Source organism: Aristolochia californica, unplaced genomic scaffold, assembly GCF_029961685.1.
Source record: "Aristolochia californica isolate CCGP_79_NKW_82.1479 unplaced genomic scaffold, dmAriCali1.0.hap1 SCAF_6, whole genome shotgun sequence".
Classification (NCBI taxonomy): Eukaryota; Viridiplantae; Streptophyta; class Magnoliopsida; order Piperales; family Aristolochiaceae; genus Aristolochia; species Aristolochia californica.
The window spans coordinates 43,009,831-43,034,324 of record NW_027182257.1 but is presented as its reverse complement, the minus strand read 5'-3'; the positions used below and the strand labels follow the sequence as shown (position 1 = coordinate 43,034,324).

The 24,494-nt window shown below is 36.9% G+C and overlaps 3 protein-coding genes across 8 annotated transcripts; 1 reads left to right on the top strand and 2 right to left on the bottom strand.

Moving 5' to 3' along the window:
• The first annotated feature begins 526 nt into the window (after nt 1–526).
• On the top strand, nt 527–4,278 carry LOC137934804 (UBP1-associated proteins 1C-like). The gene is made up of 6 exons (XM_068779337.1): nt 527–802; nt 1,236–1,310; nt 1,625–1,755; nt 2,472–2,925; nt 3,683–3,796; nt 3,885–4,278. Exons 1-6 carry the CDS (start codon nt 716–718, stop codon nt 3,942–3,944), a joined length of 921 nt encoding a protein of 306 aa, XP_068635438.1. The 5' UTR covers nt 527–715; the 3' UTR covers nt 3,945–4,278.
• A 598-nt stretch (nt 4,279–4,876) lies between these two features.
• LOC137934465 (large ribosomal subunit protein eL20z-like) lies at nt 4,877–8,946 on the bottom strand. 5 transcript variants are annotated; one of them, XM_068778807.1, is made up of 6 exons: nt 8,363–8,946; nt 7,733–7,794; nt 7,428–7,501; nt 6,196–6,319; nt 6,004–6,121; nt 4,877–5,060 (listed from the first exon to the last, which is right to left on the bottom strand). In XM_068778807.1, coding segments are annotated over exons 2-6 (372 nt in total). In that variant the 5' UTR covers nt 7,735–7,794; nt 8,363–8,946; the 3' UTR covers nt 4,877–5,006. The 5 variants fall into 5 exon arrangements, with proteins under 5 accessions (XP_068634908.1, XP_068634909.1, XP_068634910.1 ...); XM_068778808.1 differs by having other exon boundaries at nt 8,732–8,946; XM_068778809.1 differs by lacking the exon at nt 7,733–7,794.
• Nucleotides 8,947–12,023: 3,077 nt separating this feature from the next.
• LOC137967212 (disease resistance protein At4g27190-like) lies at nt 12,024–17,196 on the bottom strand. 2 transcript variants are annotated; one of them, XM_068813716.1, is made up of 3 exons: nt 12,900–17,195; nt 12,538–12,626; nt 12,024–12,443 (listed from the first exon to the last, which is right to left on the bottom strand). In XM_068813716.1, exons 1-2 carry the CDS (start codon nt 17,102–17,104, stop codon nt 12,584–12,586), a joined length of 4,248 nt encoding a protein of 1,415 aa, XP_068669817.1. In that variant the 5' UTR covers nt 17,105–17,195; the 3' UTR covers nt 12,024–12,443; nt 12,538–12,583. The 2 variants fall into 2 exon arrangements, with proteins under 2 accessions (XP_068669817.1, XP_068669818.1); XM_068813717.1 differs by lacking the exon at nt 12,024–12,443 and having other exon boundaries at nt 12,537–12,626; nt 12,900–17,196.
• Between the last annotated feature and the right edge of the window lie 7,298 nt (nt 17,197–24,494).

The window sequence follows — 24,494 nt, the reverse complement described above, 5'->3', positions numbered from 1 at the left end:
TCATTAATAAAAAAACCAACTCAAGTTGAGTATTCCTTTTATTTTATTTATTTACAAATAAATCTTTATTTTTCTTATAAAATCCACACATTAACCTGTGACTTTTAAAATTATAAAGTCATAAACTTAAATTTTTAAAATCAAATATTGACCTTAACAGTTCAGTTTATCATTACGATTCACCAAATTTAAGTCTAAATGAGTTGGGTCAGGGGTCTAACTCGACCCTTCAAACTCTGCGTCTTGCCCCAACCTTCTCTGAGTTTGAGGAAGTCTGCCAAAGTCATAATTCGACTCAGAAGTTACTAACCAACTAGGTACCGACCGATTCAAAGTCTTAACACTATATTTTGTCCCAGTTTTCGTGCAGTTTTCTTAGGGGAACCCGAGCTCAACCCATTGGACCATTCACGGGTTGAGCGGGTCAGTAAGGGCGGTTCAACTCGTCCTTGCTCATCAGAACAGCAAGTCGCGCATATGGCCTCCTCGTGTTGGTTAAAAACTTAAAAACAAGTCATATTTTCTCTTGGAAGACCGGAAAGTTCTAAACCCTGTGAGAGAAAAACCCTATTGACATCTACGGGTAAACGCTCTGGCCCCTTCGCTTTCGTTGGATTCAGGGGCGCGAAGCTTTCGTGATTCTCATTTCTGATACGCCTGCTTCTGCGTTACTTTTGAACGTTGTGGTTTCCTTTTTCCTCTAAAGGAGCCAAAGATGGTCTGGTTTCAGTGCGAGGACTGTGGTGAGAATTTGAAGAAGCCTAAGCTGCCAAATCACTTCAGAGGTTGCTCGGCAACGAAGGTGCTTTTCACAGCCCAAAAATTTATAAAAAAACCTTCTCTTTAGCCTTCTCCCATCCCGGTTATTTGATATTTTTTGAAATCCGTTATTCTCAAATATTTGCTTTCTCTTATAACTTTGTATAAATCACATTGCCTTGCCAGTAGTTTCTGCTATACTTATTTATAAAACCATGCTACCATTTTGTCGAATTTTATATGTCTTCGGTTATTTCATTGTTTGAATCTGTGAGATGTCGGGAGCTAGTATAAGCTGCTAGGATGCAATAATCGATGACCTTTGAATTGCATTGGAAGTAAGTTGATTAAACAATTCAGGCAGTGTTACGTATTACGTCATGGAACATCGCTCCTACGGATATGTCTATTGCTCTCATATGTTTAGAGATATTTTGCTAATCCTTTTCCTTTCCTTTCCTTTCCTTTTATTGCAGTTATCATGCATTGACTGCGGGGAAATGTTCACCCAGCAAAGTGTCCAAAGTCACACTCAGTGCATGACTGAAGCGGTTCGTTGTTCTTAATTGATTATAATTTCTTCACAACCTGACCATTTATCTTTTTAATATTTCTCTCAATGTGCATTTTGAGACTCTCCCCATGAGACTCAGATGCATTCATTGTCATCTCCGACCCATTTTTTACTATGTTGTAGTCAATTGCATGTATGGTGACTCACTTTTTCTTAATTGGATAATATTTAGGACACATGGAATCTGCAAATGTTTATTTCTTTGTCAAGTCTGCTTGAAGATATTAGATATGGTCTTGTTCTACTATTGACCAAATAGAAGACGAGTTTCTTATTATATTTCTTTTTCAGGAAAAGTATGGCCCAAAAGGTCAAGTGAAGACTTTAAATGGTAAGCCAGCAAAGCCCAAAAGTGAAAACAAGCAAAATTCTGATGTTGAAATAAATGTTGGGTTATCTTCCCACCCCCCTTGGGCTTGTAGGTAGGTTAGAAATATGCAGCTTTTAATTTTTGCCTGTCATGCTTGTAGATCTATTCATGTCTTAATAAATTGTACATTGGGATTTAGTGAGAAAACTCATCCAAAAACCAATATGAAAGAAACTAGCTTGTAATGATCATTGAAGAGAACCTAAGGCCGTTTGGTCTAGTGGTATTCTCTTTACACCAGGTGCGTCAGGTCGCGAGTTCGAATCGCGCCACGCCCCTCTCAAAAAAAAAAAAAATGATCATTGAAGAGAATGAGTAATGTGGTCTTCCCTTTTAGCTCTTCTCCTTTTCCAAAAGGTCATTTGAAGGCTTCAAATGGTAAACCCGCAAAGCCCAAAAGTGAAAACAAGTAAAATTCTGATATTTATAGAAATATTAGGCTATATTCCCGCCCCCTATTGGGCTTGTAGGTAGCTTGGAAAGATGCAGATTTTAATTTTTGCCTGTTATCCTTGTAGATCTATCCATGTTTTAATACTGTATATTGGAATTTAGTGAAAAAAAATCAATGGGAAAGAAACTAGCTTGTTATGATCATTAAAGACAATGAATTGATGTGGTCTTTGCTTTTAGCTTTACTCCTTTAATTTCGAGGCAAGTCCCGAAACTTGCTTGACTTCTTAGTATAAACTGCAGTGGACTGGCAGATGTTTAAACATATCTCAGTGTTAACTTACTTAGTTTTTAATTGGCTTGTAAACTACTCAGCCTTTGTAATACGAACACCACAAGTAAACAAACATTGCTGCTTCATGCTGAAGGCAAGAAACATAGAGCAAAAGCCCGGGCTTTCCATGCAGCTAATAAACAACTCACGGAAGCAGAAGAATCTGTACCAAAGGAAACCGCTCTTGTTGATGGCAGTCAAAATGGAGAAATAAGGAAAGATGGCACGGGGAAGATGGATGAACCTAATGGAGTTGATCAGCAAAAAGAAACTGTCATATCTAGCTTAGAGGTGGAGAAAGAAATTCAGTCAAAGAAAAAGAGGAAACTAAATGCATCAGAGCATGATTTTGGCAATGTTGAGGCCATTCAAGCAGAAAACGGGTCTGAAGGTTTGCAGAAGAAGCAGAAATCCATGAAATCCTTGGCACCTTGTGATAGTCAAACAAACAAGAAAATCAAGTGGAAGAAGCTTATTGTTTCAATTTTAAAATCTGTGAGTACCATATCACAACAGACTGAACTTTATTCTGTTGTTTATGCTGCATTTTTCATATAGTAAAGGAGACAATTCGTCACATGAAAAATTATTGCATTTCTTTGGGGTAAAGATATGTTCCTAACATAGCATTGAGCTGTGCTGCCATGGAGAATTTTCTGTTAAACTAGAGATTGGATTATGTGCTCTTATGCCTTCTGTTGGATTATCATCATCTAAATGGTAATGATCAGTTTGTTTAGACTTAATCATTTTGATGAACGTTAAAGTTGGAGTATAATATTAATAGTAATCAGCAAATCTTTTAGACTTTCTCATTGGAAGCAAGATTTGGTAATCTTATAGGCTTTGCTTGCTACGTCTTAAAACAAGAGAATGTTATAATGAATTATTTAAATGCATGGCATTGCTGGTGTTTGAACATTATTTACTTGGAAGTTTTGTTCTTTGTGACAAGGCACTAAGTTCTTAAAACATTTGGATATATGGAATATTCAAAGTTATCACAAACAGGATTAGGATTGTCAGGGTAATAGTTGCTACTTCAGAACAAAGTCTTTGCACAGGATGATTCAGATCTAGGATATGATTCACCTGTTCATCAATTGGCAAAATGTTCTACACAACAGTATGTGAGATGAAGTCTATTTGTGTAAAAGGCATCCAGCTATTTGGTCAGAGTGCTTACACACGTACATCTATAACACAACTATTGCCCTTGTTTGACGCTTATTTTGTCATTCTATGCTTGCAGGATCCAGACAATGCTCTGAAGATAAAAAAGCTTCAGAAGCTTGTCCTGAAATCTTTACAGGAGTCAGGGGTTACCCATGATGAGGCTGAAGTTCGGGACACTTTGACGCACAAGGTAAATGGTATTAAGGTCAACCTGATATCTCTTTCTTTGATCTAGTATAGCCTGCACTTGTTCATATTTCACTTTTTGGGTGTTGCAGATAGAATCAAGCTCCCGATTTATTATTGATAAGAAACTTGTTCACTTAGCATCCAGGTAAGAATCCTGATATCCAAAGCCATATACTTTTGCAAACTGGCGTGAGTGGTCTATCACAATTTTTCATTTCATCATATGGGACTGGGTATACAATCCTGGGTTCAGCCTCAGATGAGTGGAACATCAATGATTATCCTTGATTGTTCCTTTTGGGGGCGGTGGTCATTTCCTTTTTTTTCTATCTTGAGGCCGTAGAGGTATTACTTTGTTGAGGCAATTTTGTGATAAGGATTTTTTATGTGTCTGATAGTATTGAGGACTTATGCATGAAACATTTGATGTTGATTTACCAACTGTACAACCTTCTTGGCTATAAAGCACTGTGGTTTGAGGCATTGCATTTTGATTCATCTTTTTTTTTTTTTTTTTTTTTTGAACAACTGCATTTCCTTTTTTTATTTCAAAACGATTGAATAGAATGAAAACAAATTATTTGCAGGCACAATTAGGATGGAACTGTGCCAAGATAGAATCATAGGGGAAAATGCAAACAGAAAGTTTATAGCTGGACCAAAATCTTCTAATGTTTGTTCTGATTTTAGTGAAAAAATAAACTAACAAGGTACAAACACATGAAAATTGGTAAAATAAAGAAATTGGTCAAAGGTTAATAATTCTTTCTTTTTTAAATTTCCTCTGGTGGCGGGAACAAACAGTCCCTGTTAGTTGGATACTCTCTTTAAAAAAGGGAGGTGAAGAAGGTTACATTGGGTTTTAACAGTTAAAAACCAACTATTGAATGTGAACCCATATCTATCTAGAATTGAAGATGATGGTTGGAACCCAGCACGGAAATAGTCAGTAGGAACTGCTGAAAAAACTGTATGTTAGTGTTAATTTACCCCATTAGCTGTTGCAATTGTTCCATATTTGGAGCTCTGGGCCACACTGAGATCAGTGATCTATAGCATTAAACACAGTTTCTGCACAAAATAGATTTTAACTGCTCCTGTTCTCTTTTATTGGTACTTTATACATACGAACAAGATCTTTTTACCTCTTCAGTTCTTTGCTCAATAGAATACAAGATTTACAGAAGGCGTCCACCAACGATTTCAATGATTTAGAATACAATTGCAGCAACTGTTATCAACCCCACCACTGAACATATTAACGCCTGCAAAACATCGTTCTGTTAGCAAGAGTCGTGAAACTACATAAGAAATCCTGTTGTGATTTAAATGCCTATGTATAATTAATTTGTTTTTTTAAATGAAACACAATCACACTAAAACAATGAAATGCGCTAGTAATGCTAAGAGATCAGAGTTAGAATTTCTTATTGACGTCAGTGAGTACAGAAGAGCTAAAAATGGTTCTCGAGTAAGAAGATGCAATTTTTCGGCCATATTAGATGATCAATTAATGGTCTTGGGACGGATGAATACCTATTACAAAGAAATAAAAAAAGCAAAACTATTCACATTGACCACAAGAGCATAATCTTAAATTACGATGCAGTTGGATCCTGCAGTGATCAACAGCTCCCGAAATGCGAGGGAAGAGAGAAAGATTCTGGTTAGTATCACATAAGCTAGTTCCTTCACAATTTTATTTATTAACTTACTATGATTTTGATTGTTTACTTCTGAATTTTAACGTGATTTTGTAATTCCATCAATTTACTGCATCAAGAAGTACCTTTTAGAGAGAGTCTAGAAATCACATAACACAGTACATCTAAAAAGAGCAGTCAACTGACATCTTCGAGGTAGATGAACTGAAGCCACTGTGCGTTGGATTTCCATCCATTGGGTAAAGAACTTTAATAATCCTAAATAATGAGTACTGAAACTAGTTTTGTTTGGACAGTTAGGGTGATATTTGGTCATGAGCAAACAACATCTTCCAACCAGACAAAAAGGTCAGCTTCCTCTTATGGTTAAAAGATGATAGAAAACTATCCGAAGCATAAGACCACGTTATCCATGCTTTCTGTTTTTATTCGGGTGACAGATAATTTACAGCAATAGACCCAGTGTAGTCTCCATTGTCCACCCTTTTCATCTTTAGTGTGCTATGGAGATGTGTGAAGGTGTGACAAGTAAGATGGCACTTACAGCTATTGCACATGCAGCAAGGCCTGCTCTTTCTCTTGGATCCTTGCGGTAGTAGTTTCCAAAGTAGAGAATTGTAGCGTAGTACCACATCAATGGGAAGGCAAATCCAAAAAGAAACCTGTAGAGGTATCGAGCAGCATATCAGAGGTTTTGCTGCAGTTGAAGGGATGAGAGAGAGAGAGAGAGACTCACAAGAACCATCCTAGTCCACAGCCAAAGCATGGAAGGGGTTTGTCATATATTCCTGCTTGAAACTCTTCTGGATCTCTTATGAGGGGATATGTTATTTCACTGTCCTTGTTTCCCAAGGCTTGTTCTATATATGTATATAAAAAAAAAAGATCAACAAATTGAATTGACTTAAAACAGAAATTGACACTCAGTTTTATAATAATAAGAAACATGAACAACATTAAAAAACAAAGAATTATGAACTGAATGAAAATACTTTACTTTCCATTTCTATACTTCTCAATGATAATAACATTTTCTACTACCGAAAACTCTGAAATTGACACTCAATTTTATAATAATAAGAAATATGAACAACATTAAAAAACAAAGAATTATGAGCTAAATGAAAATAATTTACTTTCCATTTCTATACTTCTTAATGATAATAACATTTTCTACTAAGGAACATGAACTCTGATATGCTTTTCAGTTTCTAACAAAAAAAACCCTCCTCTCCAGCATGAGTAGAATCAGCTGAAAATGAGAGCTTGGCGCTTAAAGGTATTATTTACCGCATTGACAAAAGTAGGTACACAGTATGATTGAAATGCTGAACCACAACTCGTGCATGAAACTTTTATAATCTAGGATTGATGACAGCTAAGAGGTAGAAGGGTATAACAGAAGTATCAAACTGCCATACTATGAATGCCAGTGAATAATAAGCTTTGCTCAAATGGTGAAGTATAGAAATATCTTTTGCACAAGCTGGTTACTGAAAATGGGTATCAGGGGATTTCGTTTCAAAAGCTATATTGAGCAGCATATTATGGGAATAGTGTCACCAAACAGTTATCCAGTTTCTTAGTAATCCTGTTTTAATAGATTGTTTGAAAATAATAGCTTGCAATACAGTAGATGTAGACAAGTTTAGTTGGAGAACATCTTGGAACATAATTTTATTGCACAAATAAGCTGTGATGAAATTTTCTGGGACTTGCATTTCGTCTACTTTGTGTTGTATTTTTTCATCCTTACAGGAAAACTAACAAAGGCTCCTCCACAAGGAGCACAAGCATTAGATACAAATAACATATAACAGGTCCCACTTACATAGTGCCAGCATAACTCACCTAAGTAAGTAAAAGGACGGATTTAGTTTGATACATCTAAGAGAATAAGATGGTGTTTCCAAATTAAAGAACCATACAGATAAAGAAGAAAATCATGGGCAAAAAAAGATTGCATACTCTCTTCCATCACTGCCAACAATGCAGTATTGATTTTTGAAGGTTCCTCAGCTCTTCCACAACCCTCCAAGACCCTGGTTAAACAAGTTGTAAACATAGCTTGAAATTTTCAATCAAGCAAAACTCAAAAAGAAAAAAAAAAATGCATAAATTGAATTGAAATTTACCTCTTAAGTTATGACTAAAGAATGAAATACAAAAAAATTCTGAAATGGTAAATGTACCAAATATTTGTTAAGGTCACTCAAACAAGAGAAACATAAAACTGCCAATTTTTTGCTAAAGCCTGGAAACTTAGCTTATACATTTTGAATGAGTCCACTTGTGGCTCCTTGTTTGAATTTGTAATGAAAGGAGCATATTTGACCTGCAATAATAGTTATATTTAAATAGTAAACTATCTTCTCATTTTCATCATGAGACTTAAAACCTCAAATCTTTTATAGTTTTGTTTTATAGTAGAAATGGGTCAATTTTTTTTCTTCACACATGCAATACTTTGAGGCTCAGGAAGGGTCAGCACATATCCTATTGTTACAAGCTGGGCATCTATGACCCATAAGTGCCAGCTTGAGTGGAGTGTTAGAGTTATCAAAACATCAAATATTGGAGGATTAGAACTCAATTAAAGTTTGTGTATAAACACAAAATTAATTAGCTTTAGAAATCCGAATTAGTTCCTTAACTCAAACTTCTTCTCATACTCGAATTCTATTAATAAAGTGGCTGTAGAGGGAGGTAGACCCAACTGGCTGAAAGAACCAGCACAACAGAGACGGAGTAGCAGAGATCCTAGTAGTAACTTCAAATACAAACAGAGAATTCATTCGTAAGCCCGAACCATGATAGCCTATAATCCTAAAAGACTGGATCACCAACTAATGAGATACCAAAAACTTCAATCACGAAGCTACAAAATTTAGACTTATACATACCACTTACAAACAAACGCAGATACCAAATAATCCACTGCCACCCGCAACGCAGACACGCACAAGTATCCAAATTCAACGCTGAATTCCGATCACCGATTCCGTTCACAAACAAAATTCATTCATGGGTCCTCGAAAAAACCCAAATACGACGCGCCCCAAGCACGAAAACTCACAAGCAGCGCCACAACTTCATTGATTTGTTGAAGTCTCCCGGCAACAGACCCAAACTCAACTCTTCCCAAAACGGAAGCAATCAATAAAAGAATAAAAATACAAACTCATGAAATGACCGGTTACGCTTAAAGGACTCCCGGCAACGGAACGGGATAGACAACAGAGAGAAAGAGAGAGGGAGAAGGAGAGACTTGCCTTGGGGGAGAGCTGTGGGAGCCGTAGCCAAAAGACAAAAAAGCGCTCGCTGTCTCGATAGACCGTTCCTTAATTTACTTGCATGATCTCTACAAGTGAAATAATAACGCGAATTTTAAGCAAATTTCAATTCCTGAAGGCAGCGACGAGGAAGGCGAGCAGCTAGCCACCGGGTCGTTTTCTTTCTCAATTACCACGGCTCATCCCCTCCGCAATTCACCTCTCCTCCGTTTGATTTTCATTTTCTGCCGACCACCCTCGATGCCGTTCTCTTGAAATTACCAAAATGACATCTGTGCGGACATTAGTTGGTGATGTTGCTCGCGCCTTCTCGCCCCGGGTTTGGGTTGGCTCCCACTCGCGAAGGAGCTTGCAGGTTTCCTGACCGGGTTCGATTCATCTCAGACGGATAAGAGAATAAGTCCAGACCAGAACCCATTTCTAACGCCGTAGGCAAACCAAAATAATAATAAAATATTTATTTATTTATTGATTAAAATATTCGTTAAAAAATATTAGACAGGTTTTTGCATTTATATTGCTATAAAATAATATTTAAAACTAATTACATATTTATGTCTAGAAAAAAAATTTATTAATAAAAATAAGATAAGAGGTGAATGATAAAAAAATTATAATATACCTTAGAACTTTTTTATTTTTAATTAAAATAATATAAAATTTATTTTTATTCACTTTAAAATTTAGCCAAAACAAAAAAAAAACCATTTTTCTATGACTTGTGTGGTCACAATTCACAATTCTTAGGCTTGTTTGAGAACTGAACTTCAAAATAATAGACCGGACCCGGGTATCAATTAATTCCCGGTCCAAGATTGTGGGACTGGGGTTTACTCGGTTCATTATGTACTTTTAAGATTCTTGGAATCAGCATAGGCGGAACTTCCATAGGAATCAACGATCTGGTGGGTCCCGCAAGAAGGGTGAATCCTACCCGTACAAAGAAAAAGATTACAATCGCCTTCCCAACAGGTGAGATGTGACTGTCTGCTTTGCGAAAGCGAAATAAGGCCAAATCCCAACAGGTGAGATGTGACTGTCTGCTTTACGAAAGCGAAATAAGGCCAAAAACCGAAAGAACAGCGGGACGGAGGCCGAGATTTCGCATCAGCGTGGCGTCGAAGGCAAATCCACGCCTTTCACTGGACTCGCGGTCTGTGATTGGAGGCAAATTATTTATTAATAATTTAAAAAAGAGGAAAAAACGAGTTATAGCCGGTAGGGTGGCATCAAGCCTTGCCGAGCCCGTATGCTTGATTTAAATATTTCGAACTCGAGTTCGAGCCTAATAATTTTAACTTCATTTAAAACTTTTCAAAAAATACATGTCAAATAAATTGTATATAAAATTATATATATATTTTACATAAAATTGAGAATGACCTCTACTTAAAATTGGACATAAGGGTGGTATTGAATCCAGCTGAGTCCGAACCTTGTTCAGGTCGAGCTTGATTTAAATATTTTGAACTAGAGCTCGGCCGACCCAAGCCTCGAACCTAAAATTGTAATCGAACTCAAGCCTAATAATTTTAACCGAGTTCAAGTTTGAGCTTAACCTACATTTAATAATCTATATAAAATATATGTCAAATAAATTATATATAAAATTATGCATACATTTTTAAAAAATAATGATAGGGGAGGTTCAGGATTGTATGGTTGGCTTAGGGTTCGATCCGTTAGGTGCGGAAAACCAAATACTTAACACAACCTATAAACACTAACACTCACCCCGTCAAATGCAAAGTCACCGCGCCAAACTGGATGTGAACGTGGGACGTGGCGTGCCCAGCTGTGATACCATGTAAGCACCTAATCATTACAACCCAAAAGACCGGTCTGTTAGGTGCGAAAAGCCAAATACTTAACACAACCTACAAACACTAACAAATTTCAATAGTGGATTAGAACGCACCAATAATAATTTTTTTTATTCCAAATGTTGTCTAACTTATTTTGTAATTTTTGAATCTGACCATAAATTTACTATGGCGTCCTTAGTGCCCCTAGTTGAAAATTTATATTCTAGGAAAAACTAGAAATATTTTTTCCTATGATACATATTTCCAAAAAAACCTTTAAATAAAATCCTATTACTATTAGTGAGTTATTAGAAAATTACAAGAAATATTTTAAAAATTTCTTAGGAAAATTAAATGGACCTCTTATTGCCTCTTATAGGGAAATAAATAAAAATTAATAATCAATATAATATATTACTATACTTATCGATAAATTTTTAATCAAATAAAATATCAAACACAAAATTACTATGAAAATTGCCCCATGCTAAAAGTATTACAACATCAATTGTCAAATACTTATTCAAAAATTTTCTATACGCCCATCTTGGTAGAAAAATCTTACTTAGAAAGTTATATGATTTTTTTAATAAGATTTTTCAATTAAAAAAATATTTACAAAAAACTTGAGACACTAATACTCCCTAGAAACTTATTTCTACTAAAATGTATTTTAAATTTCTTCAAAAGCAATGAGGAAGGAGAATTTAAGAATTTTTTTTTTTTTTACTTTATGATCTCGTACGTGCGAAATTATCTTCGTAACGGGAGGGTGGAGAGAAATTATTTCTCACCGTAACTTAGGTATTGGTTTTGGTTTTCGGCCGAGGAACTTTCGTCGGGGATAATATGCTACGATGGAGACGGCGGTGACAGAAACAAAGCTAAAGGTAGACTAAGGGGAAGAAATCGAGCGGCGGCCACAGAATTGGTGGCGAGGGATGAGGAGTTCTTCTAGTCAGATCCAGTCTATTACTTTAGTTTTTCATCCTTGCTTCGGTTCGTTCTTCCTAATTAGAGAGTGAAAACTCAAAGCTGCAAAGAAGAACAAGTGCAGGGGAAAGATGGAATACAGGAGCGGTTCTTACGAGAGTGAATCAAGTCGTCTTTTTCTCAGCTATGCGACGCACGGGATGAGGAGTTCTTCTGGTCAGATCCAGTCTACTACTTTAGTTTTTCATATTCATCTTTCGTTATCGAGGGAGGTTAAAAACGGTAAATTCGTTGTTTTGTTTAATTTTCCATGATTTTGTTATGATTCGTTTTCTTCCTCTTCTCTGGTGTTGTTGATAAGGTCTCCTTAGATCGCCTCTTTAATGTATGGTAACAGTTTCTTTCAAGCAAGGATGTGCTGCCCTAATCCCTCTGAAGCTCGTACAAAATTCGTTGGAAGAATCCCAGCGAATTTCCCAAATGTGCTGGGAAAAGTTCTTTATCTTCTTTACAGAGTCAAACGTGAGTGGGTCCTTTTCCTCTCAATAAATAATTCACCAGAACATCAATTAGCACAACATTCCCACAAACTGCATGCTAAAATGCCAGAGAATTTCCAAGACATAATTATCAAGCGCATTTGAGAAAAATCCATCATTCCAAACCCAATATTAAAATTTTAGCAACAAAAGTCTGAAACAAGGCATAGTCGAGAAAACCTAAAATATGAGCACATTTCTGCCCTCCATATTCACTCCTATCAATGTCGACAAATGGTGAATGAATGTCTAGAAACCTTTCTATTTTATTTTATTTTATTTTCCGAAGCCTGTCCATGAGAGTACTAAAGCCCAACCTGCTTTGATCATCGTCCTCCGCTCTTCTTCCGTTTTTTGTTACATGCTGATTATCATTTTATACTCAATTCATTTTCATCTTCCTCTTCATTTTTCCTGCACAAGAAATGGAAATGTGTAGTTGAAGAAAGAGTAAATAACGATTATTTAACGATTTTAACAAAGAGAGGGATTAAGCCATGATCATCACCTATTATGGTTTTCCAAATTGGCAGTAGTAAGAGTAACCTTTTCCTTTATTCCTGATTTTCTTCTTCTGTTTCCGACGCTTCTTCCATACTGAATAAAAAAGACAAATACATACACAAAATAAACAATGATTAAATATTGATGAATGTATTAATCAATTTAAACCCCAAAATGAATACAAACATTTCAAGAAAATTAAGAAACATCAAATTGCTTTCCTTGTATCGACTTTAATCACAGGAAAGACATCCAAAAAATCACTATAACAGAAACCTCATATCGATAAAATTGATATTCCAAAACTGTAGATGAAGTAATAAAACACATGATGAAAATATACTCAAATCCAATATTCTTACATACCTTGCTCTCACTCGGAAGAGTGGCTTGAAATGGCTCTTCATCTCTTGATTCATCTCCTGTTCCAAACCTCGAAGCCATTTTTCTCCTCCACATATCTCTCTAAGCCTGGGGCTGGTATTGGGTTCCAACGAGAGCTGCTTTAGCTTGCTACAGTAAGCCACTTGGATGTACTCCAATGATGGGAGTTGAAGAAAACTCTCCCCACTGTAGAGATTTGTTAGCTCTGGTAGGTGTAGTAGGACAAGATAGTTCATCCGAGGAAGCACCTCCTCTTTCATCGTCCATCCTGCGGGCTCCTCCTCATATGAGATTAGTTTCTTAAGTCTCTCACATGACCCAACAGTCAACCAATCCAGATTTCGCAACTGTTGGGCAAGACCAAGAGGTAACAAGTATCTCAATTTGTTACAACCTACAAGATTTAGCATCCTTAGATTTTGGAAGAAGCTGCCAAGAGGTAGGGAACCCACGCAAATGCTTTCCAATTTTGGTAGTTGAAATAGATGTAAAACTTTCAATTGGGAGAATGTGGACGTGATTCTGCCTACTTCTGCAACGCTTTTCTCCAACCAGAAAACATGTCGTATTTCACTAAAATTAGCAACCCGTAGTTCTTGTACATTACATTCTGGTCCTAACACCATTGGAAAATAAGGTGAGAGGTTCGATGTGTTTCCAAAAAGTACCAGAGGCATCTGCCTTTGTTGCAAGGATTCCAGAGAACGATGTTTCCCCAGCTTTGGACAGTTTCTTATGCTCATCAATATCAAGGAACTGGGTCCAAGAAATCTATCCCAATTGCAAAAACCCAAAAATTCAGGAAGGTCCTTTATCTTGAGGATTCTTAATAGAGGAAACAAGCTCTCCAAGGGAACCACCTCCTCTTTTTCTCCATCCTCCTTTGCAATGATTGCTTTCAACTGGCCGCAATCAATTAACTCTATATTTTTCAAATTTTGGAGGCCATGTCGGACCATGCTCAATGAGAAGAGCTTATTCAAGTTGTGGCAACCGGAGATGGAAATATTCTCTAAGTTTGGGAGCACTGCTGGCCTTAGTGCCAACTTAGGAGTCAATGAATGGTGCAAGTGTACCTGCCCATCAGAGTTGCTCACCACATTTGACAACTGGCATAGGTCGCCAACTTCATGACACCTTTCCGATGGTACATTATTATCAAAAGACCATATGCTTACTAGTTCAGGACAATTTTTAATGGTGAAGGACTCCAAATTGGGAAGGAAATGAGTTGGTCGTGGACCTTCGAACACCACTGTCAAAGTTTTAACATTGGTAAGTGATAAAGATTTCAATCTTTCCAATGGATTTGGCAAAGTCAGATATGAAGAAAAGTCAAATATTTTATCCACTGCATAAATTTCCTCTAGTTCAATCAGCTCTATGGTGTCTATGCAATGCACTAGGTCACGAGAAAAGTCAATTGTTAACTTCCCACACCTGGTGAGGCATAGCCGTTTTAATTTCTTCATAAATCCTTCTGGAACTGGCCCATCACATATTCTTTGCAAATTAGGCATATCCTCAATCGACAACTCAACAAGATGCTCCAGAGCATTTCTTTCTAATCTACTTGGCTCTTCAGTTGTGCTGGCAACATGCGTCATTGCATCACAATTTTGAAGATACAATTCCTCCAATGACTGTAATGCTTGCAAATGATCATGGGGAAGGGCGTTTAAAAGTTTACCACAATCCTTGATATCTAGAACCCTGAGGTTCATGAGAAACCTCTCTGGTAGCGGCCCTTGGCAAATCTTTTCCAAACTGGGTAACTTAACAAGTCGTAGCACTTCCAATCTTCCCAAGGCATAGTCTGAAAGTGGAGCTTCTTCTGTGTTTGCAATATGTTGTATAACCGAACAATTTGAGATTCTCAAGTGTTTCAATGTACTCACAGTGTCCAACTGTAAAACATTCTTCAAATCAGGTCTCCACTTCAATTGAAGGCACTCAACTTTTTGAATCAAACAAATGACCCACTCTGGCACTAGGTATGGTAGCTTACCGAGGCCTAAAATGTTGTCATATTTGAAATAACCTCTTAGAATATGATCACCAAAAATAATTTTGAATTCTTTCAACTGACTCAACCGATTGGAGATGTTTTGACACAAAAGTTCTTCTTCACTTACATTCACTTTCAGTACGGTTAAGCAGTTCAAGGAAGCTAGCTCAATCAAACTAGCAGTGCCGTCATTCCTTTTTCCGTGACAATGTGCCATAGTGTCCAAGTATAACTCTTCAAGGCGATGTAGCTTACTTAAGACATTTGCCGGTATCGATTCCAAATACATACATCGTAGATCTAAAACCTTCAAATTTGTCAGTTCTGCTAATTCTACTGGAGCAGTAACCATATTCCTGCTGATAAGTATCTCAAGGTTCTTCAACATCCTAAGAGAGGACACATCCAATGTATGAAGATTAGGTAGTCTTAGAGTTCTTAGGCTTGTTAGAGATGAAATTGATTGTGGCAACATTACCAAACGAGTCCTGTAAAGATCTAAATTTACAAGTGTAGACATTCCTAGGAAGAAATTGTCTGGAATGTGCTTTATTCCAAAACAGCCTGTAAGGAATAAAGTGCGGAGTTGTGGAAACTTGGGTGAGTCTGGCAATGCTGCAATTTCGTCATTTTCTATTAAAGACAATTGTTTGCAATGCTCTTCATTTTCTAGCTTTGGCCAATCTGTTAAACCCTTTCTTGTTTTTTCGATGAATCCATGTCCTTTTTCTGAAGCAATATAGCGGGCTGTGTCCCGCACCACATCGTGCATTTTCACATGGTTACTGTAATCGCCATCTAACAATAGGCCACAATCCTTGAGGCTTTTAATGTACGACCTTAATTTTACTTTCGCCTGAAGCAAATCTCCTTCACCGCGTAGAAAACCTTCTCCGATGCCAAAAACTCTTAAATCCTGCAGGTCAATATTATGGTCCTCTGGGAATAGGGAACAAAATAAGAAACAAAACTTCATTCCTTTATCACCTAGATAATCATAACTGACTTTAATGGCTGAAAACACATTGGACATAATACCGTCTAGCTTAGTTGGATCTGAGCTTCTTAATCTCCTTAACACATCTTTCCACACATATTGCTCCTCCTGTTTTGTTAATGTTGATCCAAGTGTAACAATTGCTAGTGGTGAGCCTTTGCACTCCATTACAATATCCTCTCCAATAAGTCGTAATTTAGGATTTTTTGAAATCACATCTCCTATTTTTGATTCAAAGAGGACCCATGAATCCAGCTCCGACAAAGGCTTCATTTCAAACTCTACATCAGTGTCCATTTGATGACATACACGTCTATTCCTTGTTGTGAGAATGATTTTACAACATCTGTGCTCATTTTTACTTGGGATGCCCAGTTTGACAACCTCCAGTTCTGTCCATACGTCATCAAATATGATCAGGATGCTATTCTGCTTATTTAACTCTTCGAACAACTGATGTGCTCTTAAGTTGATTTCACTATACCCAAGCTTCGTTCCTAAACGTTCAGCGATGTGATCTTGGATGGTTTTCAACTCTGGATTTTGAGAGACAGTCACCATAATAACCTTACTGAAAAGTGTTGATTCATTCATGCGATTGTTAATGTCTCTAACGAGGGTAGTTTTTCCGATGCCTCCCATACCATGAATACCAATGGATCTAATATTGTCATCGTTCAAAGCTTCCATCACCTGCTGCATAACCATCGATGCCACCTCATTTGGCACAATAGGATTCCCCCTACTTTCTACAATATCCGGGGTAGGAGCTTCATATGTTAATGAAACACCGAACTCATTCCCATCGTTTTTTAGCTTTTTAACTTGATCCATTTTCTTGGCTGCACTTTTACCGACACGATAACGCCAACTCAAGTTGGGACACCATCCCATCAGACAATAGTGCTCTTCTGTACTCATCTGCTCGGTTAGTCTCTGAATATCCTGAACAACTTTATCTACGTCTCTCTTCCAGACTTCCACAGCGTTTAAAGGCAATCTCCCCAACCTTCTTTCCTCATCAAGCCTCCTATTTATATCATCTCTCTGTGTACATAGAGGCTCTGCTTCACTGCTCAATTCATTGACATTCTTCTCATAGTGAAAGAAATAACCACAATGGCGTTTAAGGAAAACATATAAGTACTTCCCAAGTTCTGAAACGAGCGAAAATATCTGCATCCTTGATCCCTCTGTCTAATGTTTATCTTGTTGTTTTAGTAACAACTGTATAAAACAAGAAAGCAAAAAAAAAAAAAAAGGAGAACAGAGAGAGCAACTTACGGATAAAAAAACACAAGTAGCTTCGTAGACACTGTTGCAAAGAGGAGAAAGTGCTCAAGGAGAAAGTCCTTGGGCTCGGTGGATTGAGGATGATAATGAAGAGCAGCAGCAGAAGAAATTTCAAACGATGCAGGATGAGATGACAAGGGACACCGATTTCTAAGCAGAAAAATAGAGGTGGGAAAGTATTTTCTAGAGAGGAAGGGCTTGTAAGAATGCAAATGCAGTGTCTTTGTTCTCTTCTAAGAAGATCCCAAGCCGGTGGGTCCCTTGCTCTCAATAATTTAGAGGAGCTGGAAAGGAGCTCTCTCTCATGATCTATTATTGGCTTGCGTCAGATTTGGTTGGGTCGGGAAAGTGAGGAGAAAAGTGAGTTTCCTCTCTCTCTCTCTTATTAATTGAATGGCGTCCATGAAAAACAGAGACGAGAAAAGTGAATGGGTCCTTCGTCTCAATAATTTAGAGGAGTTGGATTCATCTCCCTCTTTCAATAATTTAATGGTGTCCATCGAATACAAGGGAAAGTAGGTTAAAGCATTTAATAGAGAGAACGCAAATGCAGTCCTTGTTGGGTTTTGATATTCATTTGGAAGAGGACTTGTCGTTTCAATAGCCACATATTTCGAGTCAAACAGAACAATGACCATAATTTGGAAAAACAGAGACGAGAAAAGTGAGTGTCTCAATAATTCAGAGAGGAGAAAAGTCAGTGGGTTTCTTTCCACATATTTCGAGTCATACAGAACAATGACTAGTGATTCTCTCTCTCTCTCTCTCTGACAATAATTTAATGGTGTCTATGAAACACATGGACAAGAAAAGTCAGTGGGATAAGGATGGTGTCTTCCTCTCTCTTAATAATTGAATGGGCGTCCATGGAAATACGGAGACGAGAAAAGTGAACGGGTCCCTTCGTCTCAATAATTTAGAGGAGCTTCCGTCGGTCGGCGCACAGCGCATCGGGGATTTCCTCGGAAAAAGACGACGGTTCTCTCTCTTTCAAAAATTTAATTGGTGACGCAGGTAATGATGACATTGCACCTGTCTGTTTTTTACTTCTTGAGTTTTACTCGTTGAGTTCAAATTCGAGTTTGACCCAGGTTGAGTACAATATATGTTTAAAATAGTTTAACCTTGGTTGATACCATATATATACACCCTTGTACACGTATATAATAAAAAAGGGAAATTTTAGATAATTACCCAATTAAAAAATTATTTAAAAAAATTACCAAGTTAAAAACTTATTTAGGAAAATACTCAATTTTGATTGGTCCACTCTTCCACTAGATAGTTAAAAGTAATTGGCGAGCTTTTACTGTCATGTCATTGGATTCGTCACTGTCATGCCTCGTCAGTTACCATGTAATTATAATAAAATTAAAATTTATATATTAATTATTAAAAATCTTCTTCTATTCTAATTAACATACACCCTTGTACACGTATATAATAAAAAAGGGAAATTTTAGATAATTACCCAATTAAAAAATTATTTACCGACAAATAAGATCTTAAAAAAGAAAAATGATTTTGTTTACTGAGTTTTTAAATTATAAAATATCTTAAATCAATAATAAAAATGTGTTAATTAGAATATAAGAAGATTTTTTTAAATTAATATATAAATTGATATTTTATTATAATATTTTTGAATTAGATGTAGCATATTAAGAGACCGGAAAAAGTTTGTTCTAAAAGATTAAAAGACACAAATTTTAGGTAAGAATCCCATAACTTCATAAGTATCTTTTTGTAGTCTCCACGAAAACGTACATCAAAGCACTTTGATTTCACTTCCTCATAATCGAATATTAACTTTTCTTAATGCTCAATTGGGTCTGGGCCCAAATAACATATACCAAATGATGAAAATCCTAAAAAGTGACCCAACTGAGCTCGAAAGAAATCGGTATAGAACTCCAGACTTGGACCCGTATAATCGACAAGAAAATGATCACTAAAAATAATTTTGAATTCTTGCAACTGACTCCAACGACTGGAGATGTTTTGACACAAAAGTTCTTCTTCTCTTACATTCACTTCCAGTACGGTTAAGCAGTTCAAGGAAGCTACCTCAATCAAAATAGCAAGTGTCGTCATTCCTTTTTCCTTGATAATGTGCCATAGTGTCCAAGTATAACTCTTCAAGGCGATGTAGCTTACATAAGACATTTGTCGGTATCAATTCCAAATGCACACATTTTAGATCTAAAACCTTCAAATTTGTCAGTTCTGCTAATTCTATTGGAACAATAACCTTATTCGTGCTGATAAGTATGTCAAGGTTTTTCAACATCCCAAGAGAGGACACATCCAATGTATCATGATTAGGTAGTCTTAGAGTTCTTAGGCTTGTTAGAGATGAAATTGATTGTGGCAACGTTACCAAAAGAGTGTTGTAAAGATCTAAATTTACAAGTGTAGACATTCCTAGGAAGAAATTGTCTGGAATGTGCTCTATTCCATAACAGTGTGTAAGGAATAAAGTGCGTAGTTGTGGAAACTTGGGTGAGTCCAGCAATGCCACAATATTACCATTTTGCATTAAAGACAATTGTTTGCAATGCTCTTCATTTTCTAGCTCTGGCCAATCTCTTAAGCCCTTTCTTGTTTTTTCGATGAATCCATGTCCTTTTTTTGAAGCAATATAGCGGGCTGTGTCCCGCACCACATCGTGCATTTTCACATGGTTAATGTCATCACCATCTAACAATAGGCCACAATCCTTGAGGCTTCTAATGTACGACCTTAATTTTACTTTCGCCTGAAGCAAATCTCTTTCATCGCGTAGGAAACCTTCTCCGATGCCAAAAACTCTTAAATCCTGTAGGCTGATATTATAGTCCTCTGGGAAAAAGGGAACAAAATAAGAAACAAAACTTCATTCCTTCATCACGTAGATAATTATAACTGACTTCAATGGCTGAAATCACACCGGACATAATACCGTGTAGCTCAGTTGGCTTTGAGTGTCTTAATCTCCTTACCACATCTTGCCACACATATTGATCCTCCTGTTTTGTTAATGTTGAGCTAGTATTATACTTTAAATATAGCTACTCTCTAGTATAAAATAGAATAAGTGGGAACTGGTGGATTGAGGATGATAAGGAAGAGCACGAATAGCAGAAGAAATTCAAACGATGCAGGATGAGATGACAAGGAACACCGATTTTTTAGGAGAAAAATAGAGGTGGGAAAGTATTTAGTAGAGAGAAAGGTCTGGTAAGAATGCAAATGCAGTCTTTGTTCTCTCTTCTAAGGATCTACTGGTTAGTCTCTTTTAGCGAATACCTGAGATCATGCTCATACTCAGTCGGGCCTTTACTATCATCCACGCTTTTGGATGCCCCATTTGAAGAAATATTGTCGGCCACCAAAGATTACAAAAAAACAAAAAACAAAAAAGCATCTGCTTCCTTTACCTTTACGTTTCTCTCATGATCCATTATTGGCCTGCGTCAGATTTGGGTCGGCTCGGGAAAGTGTCTTTCTCTCTCTATTTGTAGTGGAATCAAACATCCACAAGAGAAATGTGAGTTCCTCCCTCTCTTAATAATTGAATGGCGTCCACGGAAAAACAGAGACGAGAAAAGTGAGTGTCTCAATAATTCAGAGAGGAGAAAAGTCAGTGGGTTTCTTTCCACATGTATAGAGTCAAACAGAACAACAGAACAATGACTAGTGACTCTCTCTCTCTCTCTCCTCTCTTACAATAATATAATGGTGTCTATGAAATAAATGGACAAGAAAAGTCAGTGGGATAGGGATGGTGTCTTCCTCTCTCTTAATAATTGAATGGCGTCCATGGAAATACAGAGACGAGAAAAGTGAGTGGTCCCTTCGTCTCAATAATTTAGAGGAGCTTTCGTCGGGCGGCGCACAGCGCATCGGGAAGTTCCGCGGAAAAAGACGACGGTTCTCTCTCTTTCGATAATTTAATTGTTTCTTTTTTACTTGTTTGTTCTAAAAGATTAAAAGCCACAAATTTTAGGTAAGAATCCTTCATAAGTATATTTTTGTAGTCTTGAGAAAACGTACATCAAAGGACTTTGATTTCACTTCCTCCTGAGCGAATATTGGGCCAGGGCTCAAATAACACGTACCAAATAATGAAAATCCTAACAAGAACAAAGCCGAGTCTCGAAAAAAATCGGTATAGAACTCCGAACTTAGACCCATATAATCAAAGCAAAAAACAAGTGACTTAGGTTTGAGTTGACTCGCTGGGACTGAGTTAACCTTGTCCGGGTAGATAATTCACTGATTCATAGCTTCGTTGCTTGATATGTAGTTAACTCGACAGATTAAATTCAAAAAGGGCCCTCTCTCTCTCGGATTCCCTAATGTTTCTACAACGGAGCAAGCGAAAAAAAGAATTTGAAGATATGCCAGAAACAGATTAGACTCGTTAAACTACCATTAACTCGGCCAATGAAGGAGATGAGCCAGATTAAATCAAACAAGAGAATTTTACATATAGACAATTAAAGACAACACATATCAACTTATTTTCAAAAATACCGAACTTTGGCCGGTCCATTGTACATGTAGACAGTTAAAGACAACACATAAACTTTGATTGCTTACGTGTCGCCACATCATCAGTGTAACGTGAGTATATTAAAACATAAGTTGCCACGTTATAATCCCGACACATCAACTGCCATGTAATCTGCCACATCATTATATATTACCGTCTTTTGCCCTGTCATCTAGGGCCACGTAAGCGCCCGCCACGTCAGCCCTCACTTATGTTTTTCGTTCTAATCTCTTCCTCGATCTTTCTCCTCGCCTCTCGTCTCGGCTCCTCTCCTCTCGCCGCTCCCCTGCTGCCGCCGATCGGCCTCGACTGCTCCCCTGCTGCCGCTACTCGGCCTCGCCCTCGACACCCCCCTCTCAACCGCTCTCTCTTCGCCTCAACCCAGACTTCATCTCAACCTCATCTCTCATTCTTCTTCTCCGTTCCCCTCTGTTCATCCTCTCGCTGCCCCTTTCTCAAAACCGAAAACTATCATTTCATCTCTTCGTCGCCCTCTCTATCAAAACCAAAAACTATCATTGCACCTGTCTGTTTTTTACTTCTTGAGTTTTACTTGTTGAGTTCAAATTCGAGTTTGACCCAGGTTGAGGACAATATATGTTTAAAATAGTTTAACCTAGGTTGATACCATATATATAATAAAAAGGGAAATTTTAGATAATTACCCAATTAAAAAATTATTTAAAAAAATTACCAAATAAAAAATTTATTTAGAAAAATACTCAATTTTGATTGATCCACTCTTCCACTAGATAGTTAAAAGTAATTGGTGAGCTTTTCCTGTCGATGTGGCACCACACCATCTGCTACGTCGGCATACAAAATTAGAAGTTACCACATCACCGTCAAATACCAAGTTGCTGACATGTCATTGGATTCATCACTGTCATGCCTCGTCAGTTACCATGTAATTATAATAAAATTAAAATTTATATATTAATTATTAAAAATCTTCTTCTATTCTAATTAACACCTTTCATTATTGATTTAAAAAATCTTTGACTTGACAAATCATTTTATTTTTAAAAAATCTTGAAGAATATGAAGAAACAATTTTTTAAAATATTTTTAAATTATAAAATATCTTAAATCAATAATGAAAGGTGTTAATTAAATTAGAAGATATTTTTTAATAATTAATATATAATTTTTTTTATTTTTTTATAATAAATATAAGGTAATAAACATTTACCCACAAATAAGATCTTAAAAAATAAAAATGATTTTGTTTACTGAGTTTTTAAATTATAAAATATCTTAAATCAATAATAAAAATGTGTTAATTAGAATATAAGAAGATTTTTTTAAATTAATATATAAATTGATATTTTATTATAATATTTTTGAATTAGATGTAGCCATATTAAGAGACAGGAAGAAGTTTGTTCTAAAAAATTAAAAGGCAAAAAATTTAGGTAAGAATCCCATAACTTCATAAGTATCTTTTTGTAGTCTCCAAGAAAACGTACATCAAAGGACTTTGATTTCATTTCCTCATAAGCAAATATTAACTTTTCTTAATGCTCAATTGGGTCTGGGCCCAAATAACATGTACCAAATGACGAAAATCCTAAAAAGTGACCCAGCTGAGCTTGAAAGAAATCGGTATAGAACTCCAGACTTGGACCCGTATAATCGAAGCAAGAAGCAAGTTGACAGAGTCAGTTGACTTAGGTTTGAGTTGACTTGCTGGTACTGAGTTAACCTTGTCCGGGTAGATAATTCACTGGTTCATAGCTTCGTTGCTTGATATTTAGTTAACCCGACAAATTAAATTCAAATAGGGACCTCTCTCTCTCAGCTTCCCTAATGTTTCTGCAATGGAGCAAGCGAAAAAAAGAATTTGAAGATATGCTAGAAACAGACTAGACTCGTTGAACTACCATTAACTCGGCCAACAAAGGAGATGAGGCAGATTAAATCAAACAAGAGAATTTTAAATGTAGACAAATAAAGACAACACGTATCAACTTATTTGCAAAAATACCGAACTTTGACCCGTCCACTGTACATGTAGACAGTTAAATACAACACATAAGCTTTGACTGCTTATGTGTCACCACATCATCAATGTAACGTGAGTAGATTAAAAAATAAGTTGCCACGTTATAATCCCGACACATCAGCTGCCATGTAATCTGCCACATCATTATATATTACCGTCTTTTGCCTTGTCATCTAGGGCCACGTAAGCCCTCACTTATGTTTTTCGTTCTAATCTCTTCCTCGATCTTTCTCCTCGCCTCTCGTCTCGGTCCCTCTCCTCTCGCCGCTCCCCTGCTGCCGCCGATCGGCCTCGACCGCTCTCCTACTGCCACTGCTCGGCCTCAGCCTCGCCCTCGACGCCCCCCTCTCAACCGCTCTCTCTTCGCCTCAACCCAGACTTCGTCTCAGCCTCATCTCTCATTCTTCTTCTCCGTTCCCCTTTGTTCATCCTCTCACCGCCCCTCTCTCAAAACCGAAAACTATCATTTCATCTCTTCGTCGCCCCCTTTCTTAGAAAAGGTCCCAAGACAAAGAGCCCATGGAAGGGAAGGTACGAGGAATCGAAACTTTATTAGTGAAACATCCTGTCCCCAAGAACAAGAATTACCACGTACACAGGAGTAAGTATTTATGTTTGTATATTTATGATATGAATTGTTAAGTTTACATGACTTGTTTTTTAGTACAAACTATTATCTATATAGGTTTAATACACAAGGGCTTGAAGTGGGGTTTTTGAACCCCTCATTGAAGTTG